This window comes from Mercenaria mercenaria, unplaced genomic scaffold (assembly GCF_021730395.1).
Source record: "Mercenaria mercenaria strain notata unplaced genomic scaffold, MADL_Memer_1 contig_3618, whole genome shotgun sequence".
Lineage (NCBI taxonomy): Eukaryota > Metazoa > Mollusca > Bivalvia > Venerida > Veneridae > Mercenaria > Mercenaria mercenaria.
In genome coordinates this window covers 17,436-36,526 of record NW_026461774.1, presented here as the reverse complement: position 1 = coordinate 36,526, position 19,091 = coordinate 17,436, and the positions used below count along the sequence as shown (strand labels likewise).

The 19,091-nt window shown below is 36.8% G+C and overlaps 1 protein-coding gene across 1 annotated transcript in view; it reads right to left on the bottom strand.

The window, feature by feature from the left end:
- Nucleotides 1-19,091, bottom strand: part of LOC128553237 (E3 ubiquitin-protein ligase rnf213-alpha-like) — a gene marked incomplete at its 3' end in the record, with an annotated part of 48,888 nt that overhangs the window by 15,599 nt on the left and 14,198 nt on the right. The window contains 7 exon segments of the mRNA XM_053534363.1: nt 2,393-2,549; nt 5,098-5,371; nt 7,519-7,816; nt 8,506-8,814; nt 9,885-10,077; nt 12,087-12,194; nt 12,671-12,775. Of these exon segments, the coding sequence (XP_053390338.1) occupies nt 2,393-2,549; nt 5,098-5,371; nt 7,519-7,816; nt 8,506-8,814; nt 9,885-10,077; nt 12,087-12,194; nt 12,671-12,775 (1,444 nt within the window).

The window sequence follows — 19,091 nt, the reverse complement described above, 5'->3', positions numbered from 1 at the left end:
GTCAAATTTCATTTCCGTACACAAAACTGTGCATGTGGTCCAAATTTGAAGCCTGTAGCTACAGAAATGTGAAAGTAGGTCACTAGGTCAATCTTAAGGTCAAAGTTCATTTCGGTATACAAAACTATGCAAGTGGTCCAAATTTCAAGGCTGTAGCTTGAGAAATGTGAAAGTAGGTCACTAGGTCAAAATCAAGGTCAAATTTTATTTCGGAATACAAAACTATGCATGTGGTCCAAATTTGAAGCCTGTACCTTCAAAAATGTGAAAGTAGGTCACTAGGTCAATGTAAAGGTCAAACTTTGTTTCGGTACACAAAACCATGCATGTGGTCCATTCTGAAGGCTGTAGCTTGAGAAATGCGAAAGTAGGTCACTAGGTCAAAATCAAGGTCAAATTTTATTTCGGAATACAGAACTATGCATGTGGTCCAAATTTGAAGCCTGTACCTTCAAAAATGTGAAAGTAGGTCACTAGGCCAATGTAAAGGTCAAAGTTTGTTTCGGTACATAAAACCATGCATGTGGTCCAAATTTGAAGGCTGTAGCTTGAGAAATGTGAAAGTAGGTCACTGGGTCAAAATCAAGGTCAATTTTCATTTCGGAACATGAAACAATGCATGTGGTCCAAATTTGAAGCCTGTACCTTAAAAAATGTGAAAGTAGGTCACTAGGTCAATATCAAGGTCAAAGTTTTTTTCAGTGCACAAAACTATGCATGTGGTCCAAATTTGAAGGTTGTAGCAACAGAAATGTGAAAGTAGGTCACTAGGTCAAAATCAAGGTCAACTCATGTCAAGGTTCATCTCGCCACTCAAAACCATACATGTGGTCCAAATTTGAATGTTGTAGGTTATTGACAAGAAGTTTTTAAAAGCTTTTCCCTATATAAGTCTATATGAACCATGTGACCCCCAGGGCGGGGCCATATTTGACCTTAGGGGGATAATTTTAACAAACTTGGTAGAGAACCACTAGATGATGCTACATTACAAATATCAAAGCCATAGGCTTTGTGGTTTGGACAAGAAGATTTTCAAAGTTTTTCCCTATATAAGTCTATGTAAACCATGTGACCCCCAGGGCGGGGCAATATTTGACCCTAGGGGGATAATTTGAACAATCTTAGTAGAAGACCACTAGATGATGTCACATACAAAATATCAAAGCACTAGGCCCTGTGGTTTTGGACAAGAGGTTTTTCAAAGTTTTTCCCTATATAAGTCTATATAAACCATGTGTCCCCCGGGGCGGGGCCATATTAGACCCAAGGGAAATAATTTGAATCATCTTGGTAGAGGACCACTAGATGATGCCTCATACCAAATATCAAAGCCCTAGGCTCTGTGGTTTTGGACAAGAAGATTTTCAAAGTTTTTCCCTATATAAATCTATGTAAATTATAGAAATAAACAAAGGGCCATAACTTACTAAAAAATTGTTGAACCTGTCTGATTTTCAGGGGGACACAACTAGGGTATCAATATATCATTCTGACAAAGTTTGGTCAAAATCCCCCTGGTAGTTTCTGAGGAGATGTGATAACAAGAATTTGTTAACGGAAGGACGGAAGGAATGACGGACGGACGGACGGACGGAAGGACGACGGACCACGGACGCAGAGTGATTTGAATAGCCCACCATCTGATGATGGTGGGCTAAAAATTGGGTGGGAGGGGGGGGGGGGAGGGGGAGGGGGGTGACCCACAACATCACATGTTTATAATAAATGTTCATGGAAAAGAATGGAAGAAGTTTAATGAAATTCTTCCAATTGGTTGGTTTGTTATGTACAGATCTGTGGATTTTTAAATAATTAAAGGGCAATAACTATATGGAAAATTGACCAATCGAAAAAAAACTTGAAGGGCATCGTCGCAGTATCTTGGTTCATGTCTACTTCAAGTTTGATGAAATTCTACCTGCTAGTTACTGAGAAATGGCTGCAGACGGACATTTTTCATTAAATCAAGGGCAATAACTCTGAGGGAAATTGACCTATCAAAAAAAAAAAAAACTTGACGGGCATCAGCGCAGTATCTTGGTTCATGTCTATTTCAAATCTGATGAAATTCTACCTGTTAGTTACTGAGCAATGGCTGCAGACGGACATTTTTTATTAAATCAAGGGCAATAACTCTGAGGGAAATTGACCAATCAAAAAAAAAACTTGACGGGCATCATCGCAGTATGTTGGTTCATGTTTATTTCAAGTTTCATGAAATTCTACCAAGTAGTTACTGAGAAATGGCTGCGGACGGATTTCATCGGCGAGGGATAACAAAGCATAGGCAGTTAGTTTCTGCAAAAAGGATTAAAATCTATAGATTTTGACAATATTCTAGCAACAGGTAAGTCTAAGTAGATTGAAATAAAGACAATATTTGACATACATTTTTTCATTGACTCTTTCAGCCAATGGACAAGTGGTTCACAGTGAACAAACATTTTCAAGCACTTTTCCTTGTCTGGTGTTAGGTCTTTCAGAAATTCACAGGCTTTCATTACGCTGTTATCAAACGCTTTCATGTCTTGATCATTTTCTCCATGCTGGAAATAGTATTTTATAAGCTTAAGACACACTAAAACTCTCAGAAAGCACAAAATAAGAGCTGTGGACTTCTTTGAAATTCTTGTTTATATTTGGTGAGAAGAATTCTGATATCAACATTTTCACCTGGCTATAATTATTTAAATCCCGTATTTCCGGCATATACGGGAAATATACGGAGTTGTATACAAAGAATATACGGGAAATTAAATCCCTGTATTTTCGAAATATACAAACTATACATATCCCGTATTTCCAGAATATATCCCGTATATCCAGAATATACGGGAAATATATGGGGTTGTATGTGAAACATATACGGGAAATATGCGTCCCGTATTTTCGTAATATACGGATTTATGTATTCCCGTACACCAGACATATACGGGAATATACGGTGTTGTATACGATCAGAATAACCCTTTTTAGAATTTCCCGTATTTCAATAATATACGGAGTATCGTATACTAAGAATTCCGTATTTCATAGTATACGGAAACCCGTATTTTATTAGTATACGGACTTTAAAATATACAAGCCCCGTACACGCCCGTATTTTAGTTTTCCCGTATTTCTTCCCGTATACGGGTAATATACGGGATCCCGTACACTCCCGTATATTAACTCTTTTTTCGCAGTGTATGAAATATACATCTGACATTTCTCAGGCTATCACTGGCTTTCAAGATAAAAAAACTGAACTATGTCAGGTTGAAAATCTTTGATATAGTAAGAAGAGGCTGCTTTTTCACAAAATTGTATGTTTCCCACCACTAACTGTAAAACAATTCAAACCATCATATTCCAATGGTAGAGGTACTCGTGTAAAGTATGGTGGAATTCCAACCAGTGGAATAGGAGAAGTAGCACAGATCAAAGAATCTGACATATCAAGGGAAATGACTCCACTGAAAACCATTTAATAAGAACATGATGATATTATACACAACTCTACTTCAAACTGATCATGTGTGAGGTCTGGTGTAATTTAACCTAGTTGTATACAGCAAGTATTATAAAATATAACACATCAAGGGCCATAACTTCATTGAAAATCACTGAAGCAGAACATGTCGATAATACTTTTAACACTTGGTACTGATCACTCCTGTAAGGTTTGGTGGAAACCACTATGTAAGTGGCTAAAGTGGCTAAAGTATCATAAATTTGACAAATCAAGGGTCATAACTCTGGCTAAAGTATCATAAATTTGACAAATCAAGAGTCATAACTCTGTCAGAAAACAATGAACTGAAACATGCCAAAGATATGTGCACCGAGGCTTGGCAATGATCACTTTTGTGAAGTTAGGTGTAATTCTTCCTGTTTGTATCTGAGCAGTTGCCTGTACAAGGTAAAATATAACCAATCAATGGCCATAAAATGCTGAGAATATAATTTATGTAATGAGGTAAGGTTTGGTGGAATTCAGCTGGATAATAAAAATGAAGTGGATAAAACATCATAAAATTTGATGAATCAAGGGCCAGAACTCAGCTGAAAATCATTTAACCAGAAAATGCTGACAATAAATATAATGAGGTTTGGCACTGATCACTCCTGTGACGTTTAATGGAAATACATCTTATAAGATAAGAGAAGTGGGCAAAACATCATAAACTTTGATGAATCAAGAGCTATAACTCCACTGAAAATCTTCTTACTGAATGAACAATGATCATTCCTGTGAAGCTGAGTGTAAATCAGCCTAATGGTGTTGAAGGAGTTACATGGGTAAACTTTATGACAGACAGATGGATAGACAGACAGACAAACAAACTGACAGACAGACAGACAGATGGAAAGCACTAAACCTGTAACATATAGGAGACATAATTACTAAGAAGTCCTCTAAAATATTAGTCTGTATCATTAACTGCAACAATTTTGAGTGAAAAAACATTCATTCAGAAATATGATAACCTTGGTGAGATAGAGCATGTCAAGGGGAAAAATTTGCACAAATCTGAGAGGATGCTTTTGACCAAACATCAATCAAACTGTTCATGATAGTGTTCAAACATTTATTTTGGAAGCTTTAAAGACCCCTAAGTGCAGTCAAGCCTAACTGTGTAAGCAAACTGAGCAGCGTCTATCTATATGGATCCTACAGACCAAGTTTGGTGAAGATCCATCCAGCTATTCAGGAGGAAGTTTTTTTAGCGTTTTTCTTTCTAGCTTTGCCTCTGATGCCCCTCTAAAGAATTAAGCAAAACCATGTGAACATACCTGAAGGAAGTAAATGCAAAGATGTTTCAGACAGAATTTGATAATGACCTCTCAAGTAGTTCATGTGAAGAAGTTATCAAAAGATTTTTTTGATTTTTATCTGTAGAGGCAAAGCAGAACTATCTTAACAAATTTATGAGAGGTCAATGCCAGACTTGTAAGAACAAAAACATTAACCATTTATTTTAAAAGGCAAACAAATACTAAGCATATAAGTGCATACTCCTACTTTCTGGTTAATGGCACTTATATCAGTGAAAAAAAAAAACTACAAATAAAAAACTAAAAATAAAAGAATTTCTGTAAATATCATCTTACTGTTGCAATTACTCTTATTTGAGTAAAATCTCCCTTCAGTTTGTACTCCTGAGCAAACTTTAGTATTGTCTTTGCTCCTTTTACACAAGCTTCCAACTGTCTGTATTTCATCAGCTGATCTATTCGTTCCCTGATGCATCTCTCAGGAATATTCATCATCCTTAACTCTACTTTCATCTGGTCATATCCATCCCTGTACCTCTGGCCAACAACTTTCTCAAAGTCTTTGAATTTTATATCACCACTCTGTATTCTGTTTTTTATAGTGTCCCATCTTCAATTTATCAAAATGTTTTAATGTTTAACACAGGTTATATGTAAATCTAGGACATGACACAATTTATGGCAGATTTCAATGAAACTCTTTAGCCAGCAAAGTCAAGTATCACTGGACCATTACCATACCTACTTTTAGTATTGACTCCGTTAGCAGAGTGACATTGTTTAAATACGGATTTATCAAAATATGTATGAAAAACAAGAGGGTCATGAAGACCCTGAATCGCTCACCTGAATATATTGAACCACATGTTTCAAATGGCAAACTGATGCTAAAATACTAGAAAGTAGATCAGTATGTCACATTTATGGTCACTGAAAGACAGTTTAAAGATAAGTGTGTAAAACTGTACATGTCATCCAAATTTGTTAAACTAGAGAGGTCACAAGTAAAAGTTTATGCACGGACACACGATTGACGTAGACCTACTGACCTAGTTTTTGACCGCAGTTGACCCAGTTTCAAACTTGACCTAGATAGCATCAAGATGAATATTCTGACTAATTTTCATGAAGATCCATTGAAAAATATGGCCTCTAGGGAGGTCACAAGGTTTTTCTATTTTTAGACCTACAGACTTAGTTTTTGACTGCAGTTGACCCAGTTTCAAACTTGTCCTAGATATCATTAAGGTGAATATTCTGACCAATTTTCATGAAGAACCATTGAAAAATATGGCCTCTAGGGAGGTCACAAGGTTTTTCTATTTTTAGACCTACTGACTTAGTTTTTGAATGCAGTTGACCCAGTTTCAAATTTGACCTAGATATCATCAAGGTGAACATTCTGACCAATTTTCATGAAGATCCATTGAAAAATATCGCCTCTAGAGAGGTCACAAGGTTTTTCTATTATTTGATCAACTGACCTAGTTTTTGATGGCACGTGACCGAGTTTCGAACTTGAACTAGACATCATCAAAGTGAACAATCTGACTAACTTTCATGAAGATCCACGAAGATCCATTAAAAAGTATGGACTCTAGAGAGGTCACAAGGTTTTTCTATTTTTAGACCTACTGACCTAGTTTTTTATCGCACATGACCCAGTTTCAAATTTGACCTAGATATCATCAAGGTGAACATTCTGACTAATTTTCATGAAGATCCATTGACAAATATGGCCTCTAGGGAGGTTACAAGGTTTTTCTGTTTTTAGACCTACTGACTTAGTTTTTGACTGCAGTTGACCCAGTTTCAAACTTGACCTAGATATCATCAAGATGAACATTCTGACCAATTTTCATGAAGATCCATTGAAAAATATGGCCTCTAGGGAGGTCACATGGTTTTTCTATTTTTAGACCTACTGACCTAGTGTTTGACCTCAGTTCACCCAGTTTCGAACTTGACCTAGATATCATCAAGATGAATACTCAGACCAACTTTCATACAGATCCCATCATAAATATCGCCTCTAGAGAGGTCACAAGGTTTTTCTATTATTTGACCTACTGACCTAGTTTTTGATGGCACATGATCCAGTTTTGAACCTGAACTAGATATCATCAAGGTAAACATTCTGACCATTTTTCATGAAGATCCATTGAGAAGTTTGGCCTCTAGAGAGGTCACAAGGATTCTCTATTTTTAGACCTACTGACCTAGTTTATGACTGCACGTGACCCAGTTTCGAACTTGACCTAGATATCATCAAGGTGAACATTCTGACCAATTTTCATGAAGATCCATTGAAAAATATGGCCTCTAGAGAGGTCACAAAATTTTTCTATTTTTAGACCTACTGACCTAGTTTTGGACCGCACATGACCCAGTTTCGAACTTGACCTAGATATCATCAAGATGAACATTCATTCTGACCAACTTTCATAAAGATCCCATGAAAAATGTGACCTCTAGAGTGGTCACAAGCAAATGTTTACAGACGCAAGCATGCACGGACGACGGACGACAGACGCTGCACGATCACAAAAGCTCACCTTGTCACTTTGTGACAGGTGAGCTAATAACAAATTTAGTAAAATGGTAATACATAGTGAACCTTCAGTTCTAAAATTCAGATAATTTAATAAAAATTTCAGCATCATGTCTAAAATGGTATATAATAATTAAACACAATAATTCTTACATCTACGTCACTATTCACCAATAAAAAGGGCATCAAAGTTAAATCAGAATTACCTGTTTTTTACAACACTCCAAACTTTCTGCACTACATCGTCTAGTGTAGCACACTGGTTATATACTTCTTGACATTGAGCATTCCAGGACATCATGAATGTACTGCTTTCACAGCAGGCATGTAGATGTGGTACAATACTCATTACTGTTGGGGAAACTCTAAATGCGCACAGCCTGGGCTTGTATGTTTCAATAATGTCTACTTTAGTTACATCAGCAGGCTCACAGAATTCTTTTATCTGGTGTTTTTCTATATGTTCCTGTTTCTTTAGTGTGTCATCAATGCACTTTCTGTCAACTATTTCCAAGGATGAAAAAAGAATGAAAAGAAATTTCTAAAAAATGCCAACCCACTGAGTGTGTATGGGCTGTTACAAATCTGTCAAAGTCCAACAAGAACTATATTTGTTATTGGCTTTCATCAAATTTTATTACCTCCCTTTAATGGGAATATTAATTTCTTTCGCATTCAGCAATTTTCTGTTATAGCTAATTTTGAAAGAGCTAATGCAATATTTTGGTTTTACTGGTACTTTCTATTGCTATTTCAGCTTAATTCAAAACTTTAGGTAAAAAAGGGAGGCGATAACAAGACAGTAAATGTGGCCTTAGACCACTGACCTCAATTCCACTCTCATGTGTCCAACAGTTGAATTGGCCTAGCTTCTGACATAGATTTCATCAAGTCAATTTTAATATAACTATGCAAGCTGTGTTTTACTAAATGTCTATAGACCAAGACGACCTCTGATCACTGGTAGTTTTTAACAAAACTTGTCAACAAGTCCACTTTAAGTATAAAAGTCAAACCTGTGTTACAGACAACCTCTGAACAGGGACCACCTGGCTCTGAAGACCCCATGTTTTGTTTTCCATTTTAACAATAACAGTGTATTTTAACCTATGAATAAAGACCACCTCCAAATAAAGACCACATTTTGGCTCTCCCAAGGGTGGTTTTTTATAGACAGGTTTGACTGTACTCACCATTAGCTAACTGTGTACAGACAGATGCAAGTGTTGCCATTTCTTTGGCCTGCACCTGGAAAGTTCCAAGTTCCTTTTGTCTGATTCCGATGGCTTTTGTAATGAATGCTGCAGTATGTTCTTTCTTGATCTGTAGAAGTTCAGCAAGTTCTGGAAATTTTCCATCTTTTTCAGTTATCTGGTTGAAGTCTCCAATAGTCATAGAACCAGTCAATAAAGCTGTAGTTCTGCTGTCAATAACAGATACAGCTTGAATAAGGTGCTGTAAACATTCCTCTGTGAGCATTTCCATCTTTTTCTGGTCCTTATCTGTAATACAGGAAATGACGAAAATAGAAAAGTATATCACATTCAAAATGCAGGCAAAAATGCAAAATCAAACAAACTGACAGAAAATGTTAGTAAAAGCAAATAAATCTGTTTCTTGTAATTAGTTTTGCCAGTATTTTGCATGTTATGCTTTAAAATCTTAAAGTAGTTTCTTTTTTAATTGAACACTCTCCGCCTATTGCTTACTCATGCATGATTACAAAATACCTGTTATGAGAATTGAATAAATCAAGATGAATGTTTCTGTCTGAAAGCATTTGAGCCGTACCATGAGAAAACCAACATAGTGGCTTTGGGACCAGCTTGGATCCAGACCAGCCTGTGCATCAGCACAGTCTGGTCAGGATCCATGCTGGTTGCTAACAGTTTCTCTAACTCTTTGAACGTGAACAGCATGGATCCTGACTGGACTGCATGGATGCGCAAGCTGGTCTGAATCCATGCTGGTCACAAACCCACTATGTTGGTTTTCTCATGGTGCAGCTTATTTTTATTATTGTTAATCTTATTTTAAAACCAAAAAAAAAAAAATAGAAACCAGTCATGATTTTGTTGCCTTATACCTTAACTAATATCTTTTCTGAAGCATTGGTGTTTCTACAAGTTTATCTTGAATTCCTTAATGTGATACATGTAGTTTGAACCTCATTTTCAATGGTTACACAACATTACTGACACCAATTCCACTGATAAGAATATAGGCAATGACAAAACATCTTTTGGGGCTAGTGGGGTGGGGATGGGGAGGAGGGGGTTAATACTGTGTTAAACTTTTCTAGCTTTTGAAAACGTCAAATAAATGCCCCATAAGGTATTTTTTCAGGCATGTGTGGGCATCAATATAGAACCAGGCAGCTGAATAGCTTTCTCAGATAAAGAATTCTATACCCCAAGTAGTGTATACATGTACATGTATATACCAAGAAGTATTTACAGGCACAGTGACATTGAATGCTTTAAAACATCCCTCTGGCATCTACCAGGTAGTGAAAACACCCAATATATTCTTTATAATAAAAGATCAAACAATCCTATTCACTCATACTTACAATAAATTTTCAGGTATTGTGAAAATGGTGGCCATCTAAGGACATGTCTCAACATGGTAATATCTTCATCCTTTCCAGTCTTCACATTTTTTTTCCATTCAGATATAAATAACTCAGACAGCAGACTTCCAAAGCGTTTATTTTGATATGGCAAGAACTGGCCATAGTCAACTGTATATCCCTTTGCAATGGCCTAAAAGTATGATGATAAACTGTTGATAATGTTTTCACTTCACAAACATTAGTGGTGAAAAGTGAACAGGAGCTGTCTTAAAAACACATATGGTTGGTATGTAATTTTCATTATTTTGCAAGTTTTAAGGCAACTGGCTTTGTTCTTCATAGTTTATTTTTTGATAATAATTTTAGGAAATCAAGTCAACACCTAGCACAATATTCAAGAAATGCATGGACAAGGTTTTCAAAAAAAGAATGGTAATCCAAAAATAACCTAGAGTTATGGTTCCATGTCACTGCACTCACTCTCACTGACCTCTATCAGTTTGTAAAATATCAAGTCAATATCTTACATAGTATTCGAATTATGGCCCAGACAAGCTTTTCGAAAAAGAGAAATAATTCAAACAAGAGGGCCATGAAGGCCCTGTATCACTCACCTGACCTTTTGACCTAAAGATCATCAATATTAACATTCTGACCAAGTTTCATTAAGATATGGTAATAAATGTGGCCTCTAGAGTGTTAAATAGCTTTTCCTTTGATTTGACCCGTTGACCTTGTTTTTGACCCCACATGACCCAGATTCAAACTTGACCTAAAGATCACCAAGATTAACATTCCGACTAAGTTTTATGAAGAGACAGACATAAATGTGGTCTCAGAGTGATAACAAGCTTTTCCTTTGATTTGACCTGGTGACCTAGTTTTTGACCCCATCTGACCCAGATTTGAACCTGACCTACAGATCATCAAGATTAACCTTCCGACCAAATTTCATTAAGATACGGTCATAAATGTGGCCTCTACAGTGTAAACTAGCTTTTCCTTTGATTTGACCTGGTGACCTAGTTTTTGATCCTACATGACCCAGATTCAAACTGGACCTTGAGATCATCAAGATTAACATTCTGACAAAGTTTCATGAAGATACAGTCATAAGTCTGGCCTCTACAGTGTTAACAAGCTTTTTCTTTGATTTGACCTGGTGACCTAGTTTTTGATCCCGGATGAACCAAAATCAATCTCATCCAAGACTTTATTGAGGGTAACATTCTGACCAAGTTTCATTAAGATTGGGCCCAAATTGTGACCTCTATAGTGTTAATAAACTTTTCCTTTGATTTGACTTGGTGACCTGGTTTTTGACCCCAGATGACCCAATATCGAACACATCCAAGATTATATTGAGGGTAACATTCTGACAAAGTTTCATTAAAATTGGGCCAAAATCGTGACCTCTAGAGTGTTAACAAGCTTTTCCTTTGATTTGACCTGGTGACCAGTTTTTGACCCCAGATGACCCAATGTCGAACTCATCCAAGATTTTATTAAGAGTAACATTCTGACCAAGTTTCTTTTAGACTGGGCCAAAATTGTGACCTTTAGAGTGTTAACAGTCAAACTGTTGACGACAGATGACTGACGACGGACGGACGACGATGGACGACACACACAGGGCGATCACAAAAGCTCACCTTTGAGCATTTTGTGCTCAGGTGAGCTAAACATGGAACCATCCAGTGTTATGATTCCTTGTCACTGCACTTCCTTTCAATAAGCTCTATCATTTTATAAAATTACAACTTGATATCTTCAATACTTTTTGAGTAACCCTCCAGAAAAGAAGTGTGATAGGCAGACAGACATACAGATGGATGGACAGGTGGACAGACAGAAAAGAAAATACATAAAGCTGTAACATCACTGTCGAAACATGTACATGAACAGTGAAGAAAAGTCAATCAACTGGTTAAATAATGTTGTCATGAACATTTTTAGGTATCCTTATTCAAATCATACATCAAGTACTATTGCAAAAAGTCTTGTATAGTTTATACTTTGACAAACTATCACAACATATTTATTTCGCTTGGCATTTTATCTTGAACAATATTCTGAACTCTGATTTCTCTCAGTTGCAGATACTGGTTATAAAAGTCTGGAAATTCCTCTATTATTGATACAAAGTTAGTTTTTCTGTCTTACATTATGCACAAAAAAAATCAATCTATCTTCACTTACCACAAAAGCAACTTTACTCATGCACTCCTGCATGCTTGGATTGTACTCGTCTAGCTTCTGGCAATATAATTCCACAAACTTTTGCATTTGGAATACTTCCTTACACACCTTTAACATAAAAACGAAAAGAATTATATGCAAGTAAGAAACCATATTTAATTTACAAAGATTAAACTAGGCCTTTTTTTGTTTTTACCGACTCAGCACTTTGAAATGACCAAAAATACTAAATTTTCTAATAAACAGATTGCAGTAGATAAAGGAAAAACATTCAGATGCACTGATAAGAATACTTAATGGCATATCTACTGTCAATATGTGTAAGAATAGTAAGAATGCAATCAAACAATTGAGAACACAGACCATCCAACTATATAGACCTCGAGATTTCATTTGCGGTGTATTTTAACTTGCAAAAATTATATATTCAACAGCAAATAAAGAACACTTTTTGCTCTCCAAAGCATTCAGCTTTATCCACAGATTTGTTTGTAATGCATTTATACTATAAACATAGCCAGCACTGCACAACTGAATTTTGTATACCATAAACAGTCATTTTTAAGTACTAATTTGTAGCACACCCTTTGTTCCAGATTGAACACAAGTCCTTCTGATATGATCTTGTTCCAGGCATTCCTAACATCTTCTGATTGAAGTTCCACTGGGGCAAAGATGTTGTTCCAAACCTTAAAAAAAAGAAAATCATAGTTAAATGGTAAAAACCAGAGCTGTCACTATTAGTGACAAATGCCCCCAAAGTGTGACCAAGACTGCTACAATAGTCTAGCTGCACAAAATATGCCAGAATAGTTTAGGTATTAACTATTTTGTGACCAGACCAAAAAAGGACAACAAACAAGAGCTGTCGGAGGACAGCAACGCTCGACATTTAAACAGCCTTGTCAATTGAATGAATACAAAAGTTGAACAAGAGGGCCATGATGGCCCTATATAGCTCACCTGTTATCATTGCACTTGAGGACAAGAAGGTCCTCAGAAAAAATATCTAAGTCCAAAGGACAGGAACAACAAAGCGAAGAAATTTAACCAAAAAGAAAAAAAAAAATTCTTACAAGGTATAGATATGTCAAAATACACCTAAAAATTGGAGGTACCATCCATGTTGTACCACAGAAAAGTGGTCTCGTGTTTTCCCTACAGCCAATTTACTAAAATAAGCTATTTATAGTAACGTAAAAGGGAAGTAATTAAAACTAGAAATGTGTCCATGGGACACAGATACCCCCACTACATGACATTAAAATGACAATTTTTTCCCAGGTCAGGAGCCAAAAACTCTAGGTCAAATACTTTTGGAGCTACGCACGCCACAACATTAAAATGACCCATTTTTAACTAAGTCAGTGGCTATAACTCCTACATGACTGAATGAATCCGGACGCGAAACCCAGTGCACAACTGCATATGCGACCAACATTCCTGTAATTTTGGGATGATTCTAGGTCAATAGTTTTGGAGCTATGCGCGAACAACATTAAAATGACCAATTATTTACTAAGTCAGGGGCCATAACTCTTACATGACTGGATGAATCAGGACGCGAAACCCCAGGTGCACAACTGCACATGCTGACCAACATTCCTGTAAACTTTGGTGACTCTAGGTCAAATACTTTTGGAGCTATGCGCAACACAACATTAATGACCAAATTTTACTAAGTCGGGTGCCATAACTCCTACATGACTGAATGAATCTGGACCCGAAACCCCGGTGCACAACTACACATGCTGACCAACATTCCTGTAAAGTTTTGTGCCCTTAGGTCATATACTTTTGGAGCTAGGCGCGCACAACATTAAAATGACCAATTTTTACAAAGTCAGGGGCCATAACTTCTACATGACTGAATGAATCAAGACGCAAAACCCCAGGTGCACAACTACACATGCTGACCAACATTCCTGTAAAGTTTTGTGACTCTACGTCAAATACTTTCAGAGCTACGCACGACACAACATTTTCGGAAGGACGGACAGACGGACAGACGGATGGAAGAACGGAAGGACGGACGGACAAGAGCAAATCTATATGCCCCCCCCCCCCCCCCAAAGTGGGGGCATAAAAAAAAAATATTGTAAGTGAACAAAAGAAGGATCTGCCAAATAAATCTGTTGACAAATGAAATTTCAGATCAGTATCTTCATTTGTTATGGAGATATACCCATTTTAATTTGAAACAAGCAAATTCGATGAATTGGTATCCCCCGCCGAAAGGGTTTGTGGTGAGGAATGGCAAAAAGATATATCCGGCAAAAAGTTAAGGATGTTAATAAGAAGCATATAATTTCATTAGTCAAAATCAATTAACAGAAACAAATGTTTAATTAAAGAGTACATAATAAATGTATGATACTTTGATCCTGACTAAAGAATCTATTTTGAATGGGATATGCTTACTGTAATAAGCTTAGCTTTTAAAATTAAATGCAGTTAATTGAAATGTGAGCTTGAAGTTTAACTGGAATGTAATATTGTCTTTGAGTGGTTTGGCACCATTGTTGCTGTTTTACATGTACATTTGAACTTAAAAGATCAGATGTCCTTAAGAGAACACAGGTAAGATATCTTGAACATGGCTGAGGGCAAGGTTTGTGCAGTCACAACTTAACATATTGAAGGTTTGAACATTTAAAAAAAAAAAAAAAAAAGGAATGGAAATATATATATCTATATATAGATATATGTATATATTTATTTTTTTAGGGGGTGGGGGTGCAGGGGAACGGGAGAGGAAACAAAATTTCACATCTTGATTACAAATATTGATTGAAAATTAAAAATTAAAAAAAAAAAAAAACAAGAGGACCATGATGGTCCTGAATCGCTCACCTATCCCCACATGACCCAGTGTTGAACTGAGTATGACGTCGTTATTTCTATTATTTGACATAATGACCTAGTTTTTGAGCACATGTGACCTAGATATCATCAAGATAAAAAATTCTGACCAATTTTCATGAAGATTCATTGAAAAATATGGCCTCTAGAGAGGTCACAAGGTTTTTCTATTATTTGACCTAATGACCTAGTTTTTGAAGGCACGTGACCCACTTTTAAACTTGACCTAGATATCATCAAGGTGAACATTCTCACCAATTTTCATGAAGATCCCGTGAAAAATATGGCCTCTAGAGAGGTCACAAGGTTTTTCTATTTTTCGACCTACTGACCTAGTTTTTCACCGCACATGACCCAGTTTCGAACATGACCTAGATATCATCAAGCTGAACATTCTCACCAATTTTCATGAAGATCCATTGAGAAATATGGCCTCTAGAGAGGTCACAAGGTTTTTCTATTTTTAGACCTACTGACCTAGTTTTTGACCCCACGTGACCCAGTTTCGAACTTGACCTAGATATCATCCAGGTGAACATTCTGACCAATACTCATGAAGATCTCATGACAAATATGGTCTCTAGAGAGGTCACAAGGTTTTTCCATTTTTAGATCTACTGACCTAGTTTTTAACCCCACGTGACCAAGTTTCGAACTTGACCTAGATATCATCAAGGTGAACATTCTCACCAATTTTCATGAAGATCCATTGAAAAATATGGCCTCTAGAGAGGTCACAAGGTTTTTCTATTTTTAGACCTACTGACCTAGTTTTTGATCGCATGTGACCCAGTTTCGAACTTGACCTAGATATCATCAAGGTGAACATTCTGACCAATTTTCATGAAGATCCATGAGAAATATGGCCTCTAGAGAGGTCACAATGTTTTTCTATTTTAGACCTACTGACCTAGTTTTTGACCCACATGACCCAGTTTCGAACTTGACCTACATTCATCAAGGTGAACATTCTGACTAACTTTCATGAAGATCTCATGAAAAATATGGCCTCTAGAGAGGTCACAAGGTTTTTCTATTTTTAGATCTACTGACCTAGTTTTTAACCCCACGTGACCCAGTTTCGAACTTGACCTAGATATCATCAAGGTGAACATTCTGACCAATTTTCATGAAGATCCATTGAGAAATATGGCCTCTAGAGAGGTCACAAGGTTTTTCTATTTTTAGATCTAATGACCTAGTTTTTGACCCCATGTGACCCAGTTTCAAACTTGACCTAGATATCATCAAGGTGAACATTCTGACCAATATTAATGTAGATCTCATGAAAAATATGGCCTCTAGAGAGGTCACAAGGTTTTTCTATTTTTAGATCTACTGACCTAGTTTTTAATCCACGTGACCCAGTTCGAACTTGACCTAGATATCATCAAGGTGAACATTCTGACCATTTTCATGAAGATCCATTGAGAAATATGGCCTTAGAGAGGTCACAAGGTTTTCTATTTTTAGACCTAATGACCTAGTTTTTGACCCCATGTGACCCAGTTTCGAACTTGACCTAGATATCATCAAAGTGAACATTCTGCCCAAATTTTTCATGAAGATCTTGTGAAATATATGGCCTCTAGAGAGGTCACAAGGTTTTTCTATTTTTAGATCTAATGACCTAGTTTTTGAGTGCACGTGACCCAGTTTCGAACTTGACCTAGATATCATCAAGGGGAACATTCTGACCAATTTTCATAAAGATCCCATGAAAAATGTGACCTCTAGAGTGGTCACAAGCAAAAGTTTACGCACGCACGGACGACGGACGCTGCGCGATCACAAAAGCTCACCTTGTCACTTTGTGACAGGTGAGCTAAAAAAGTTACTAAAAATAAGCTATTCATATTAACGTAAAAGGGAAGTAATTAAAATAAATTATTGTAAGTGAACAAAAGAAGGTTTCTGCCAAATAAATCTGTTGACATAAATGAAATTTCAGATCAGTATCTTCATTAGCTACGGAGATTACCCTTTTAATGTGAAAAAGGGAGATATTTGATAAAATCAGTCTATTTATCTACCCTGATTGGCTCAGTCCAACTATGATAATAATGAATTTCAAATATAGTCCTATAAGTACTTACTGATATAATCCATTTTGACTACAATCAGGGAGGTAATCAGATATTAATAACTCTGGAACCTACGATTGGATCTGATTTGTCATGGAATCCAAGATTTATTGTTGTTGAAGATATTTTGGAAGTTTGTATCAAATAAAACCATAAATGAAGTCTCTATATGGCTGCAAAAGCCAAATAGCCAATTTTAGACCTTTAAAGGGGGCCCTAACTCTGGAACCCATGATGGAATCTGGCCAGTTGAAGAAAGGAACCAAGATCTTATGGTGATACAAGTTGTGTGCAAGTTTGGTTAAAATCAAATCATAAATGAAGCTGCTATTGTGCAGACAAGGTCAAAATAGCTAATTTTAGCTATTTCAGGGGCCATAACTCTGGAACCCATTATGGGATCTGGCCGGTTCAACAAAGGAACTGAGATCTTATGGCAACACAAGTTTTGTGCAAGTTGGATTAAATCCAAATCATAAATGAAGCTGCTATTGTGCAGACAAGGTCAAAAAGCTAATTCTGGCCCTTTCAGGGGCCATAACTCTGGAACCCATAATGGAATCTAGCAGTTCAAGAAAGGGAATCAAAATCTTATAGTGATACAAGTTGTGTGCAAGTTTGGTTAAAATCAAATCATAAATGAAGCTGCTATTGTGCAGACAAGGTCAAAATAGCTAATTCTGGCCCTTTCAGGGGCCATAACTCTGGAACCCATGATGGGATCCGGCCAGTTCAAGAAAGGAACCAAGATCTTATGGTGATACCAGTTGTGTGCCAGTTTGGTAAAAATCAAATCATAAATAAAACTGCTACTGTGCAGACAAGGTCAAAATAGCTGATTTTGGCCCTTTCAGGGGCCATAACTCTGGAACCCATAATGGGATCTGGCCAGTTCAAGAAAGGAACCGAGATCTTATGATGATACAAGTTGTGTGCAAGTTTGGTTAAAATAAAATCAAAAATGAAACCACTATCGTGCAGACAAGAAATTGTTGACGGACGGACGCACGCACGCACGCACGGACTGACGACGGACGACGGACGAAGGGTGATCACAAAAGCTCACCTTGTCACTATGTGACAGGTGAGCTAAAAAAGGTAAAAGGGTGAAGTTGGAGGGGGGGGGGGGGGGGGGGGGGCAGAGGATGCATGATCAGTGGTGGGCATGACTGGGTGGAGAAGTGAGGTGGGGGAATGGTACAACTTCGAAGGTTTGAAAAAAATCTAAAATAAGAAATGAAAAAAAAAAAAAATTTCGGAGGGGGTTGGGAGGGGGAGGGATGTGACCAAGGCAAGTGGGTGACCAGGTGTGGGTGCGCAACTTCACATGTTTATAATAAATGTTCACAGAAAAGAATGAATGAAATTTAATGAAATTCTTCCAAATGGTAAGTTTGTTATGTACAAATATGTGGATTTTTAGACAATTAAAGGGCAATAACTCTGAAGTTTACAAAAGAAATCCGTACAAAATTGTCTGTGCACAACCACATTATAGTGCTCTAAATTCTGTTAAAGTTTCATAGTTCTAGGTCAAATATATCAAAAGTTATGATGCAGAAATTGGCATATCTATAGATCTAAAGTACCCATATAGTTAACACTAGAAACTTCTAGGGCCATAACTCTGGGGTTACTTGGGCAATCTGTCTGAAACTTGATGGGACCCCCTAACCTCATAGTGGTGAACATGTAACTATATGAAGTTTGTTTGAAAAAAATCAAATAGGAATGAATTTTTTTTTTTTTTTTTTTTTTTGTGGGGGGGGGGGGGGTGGGGGTGAGTGTCGGTGATAGGGGGGGAGGTGTGTGACCAAGGTAAAGGGGGGACCAGGTGTGGGTACACAACGTTACATGTTTACAATAATGTTCATGGAAAGAATGAAAGAAATTTAATGAAATTCTACCAAAAGGTAAGTTTGTTATGTACAAATATGTGGATTTTTATACAATTAAAGGGGAATAACTCTTAATTTACAAATAAATCCAAATGAAATTGTGTGTACACAACCACATTATGGTGATCTAAATTCTGTTTAAGTTTCATAGTTCTAGGTCA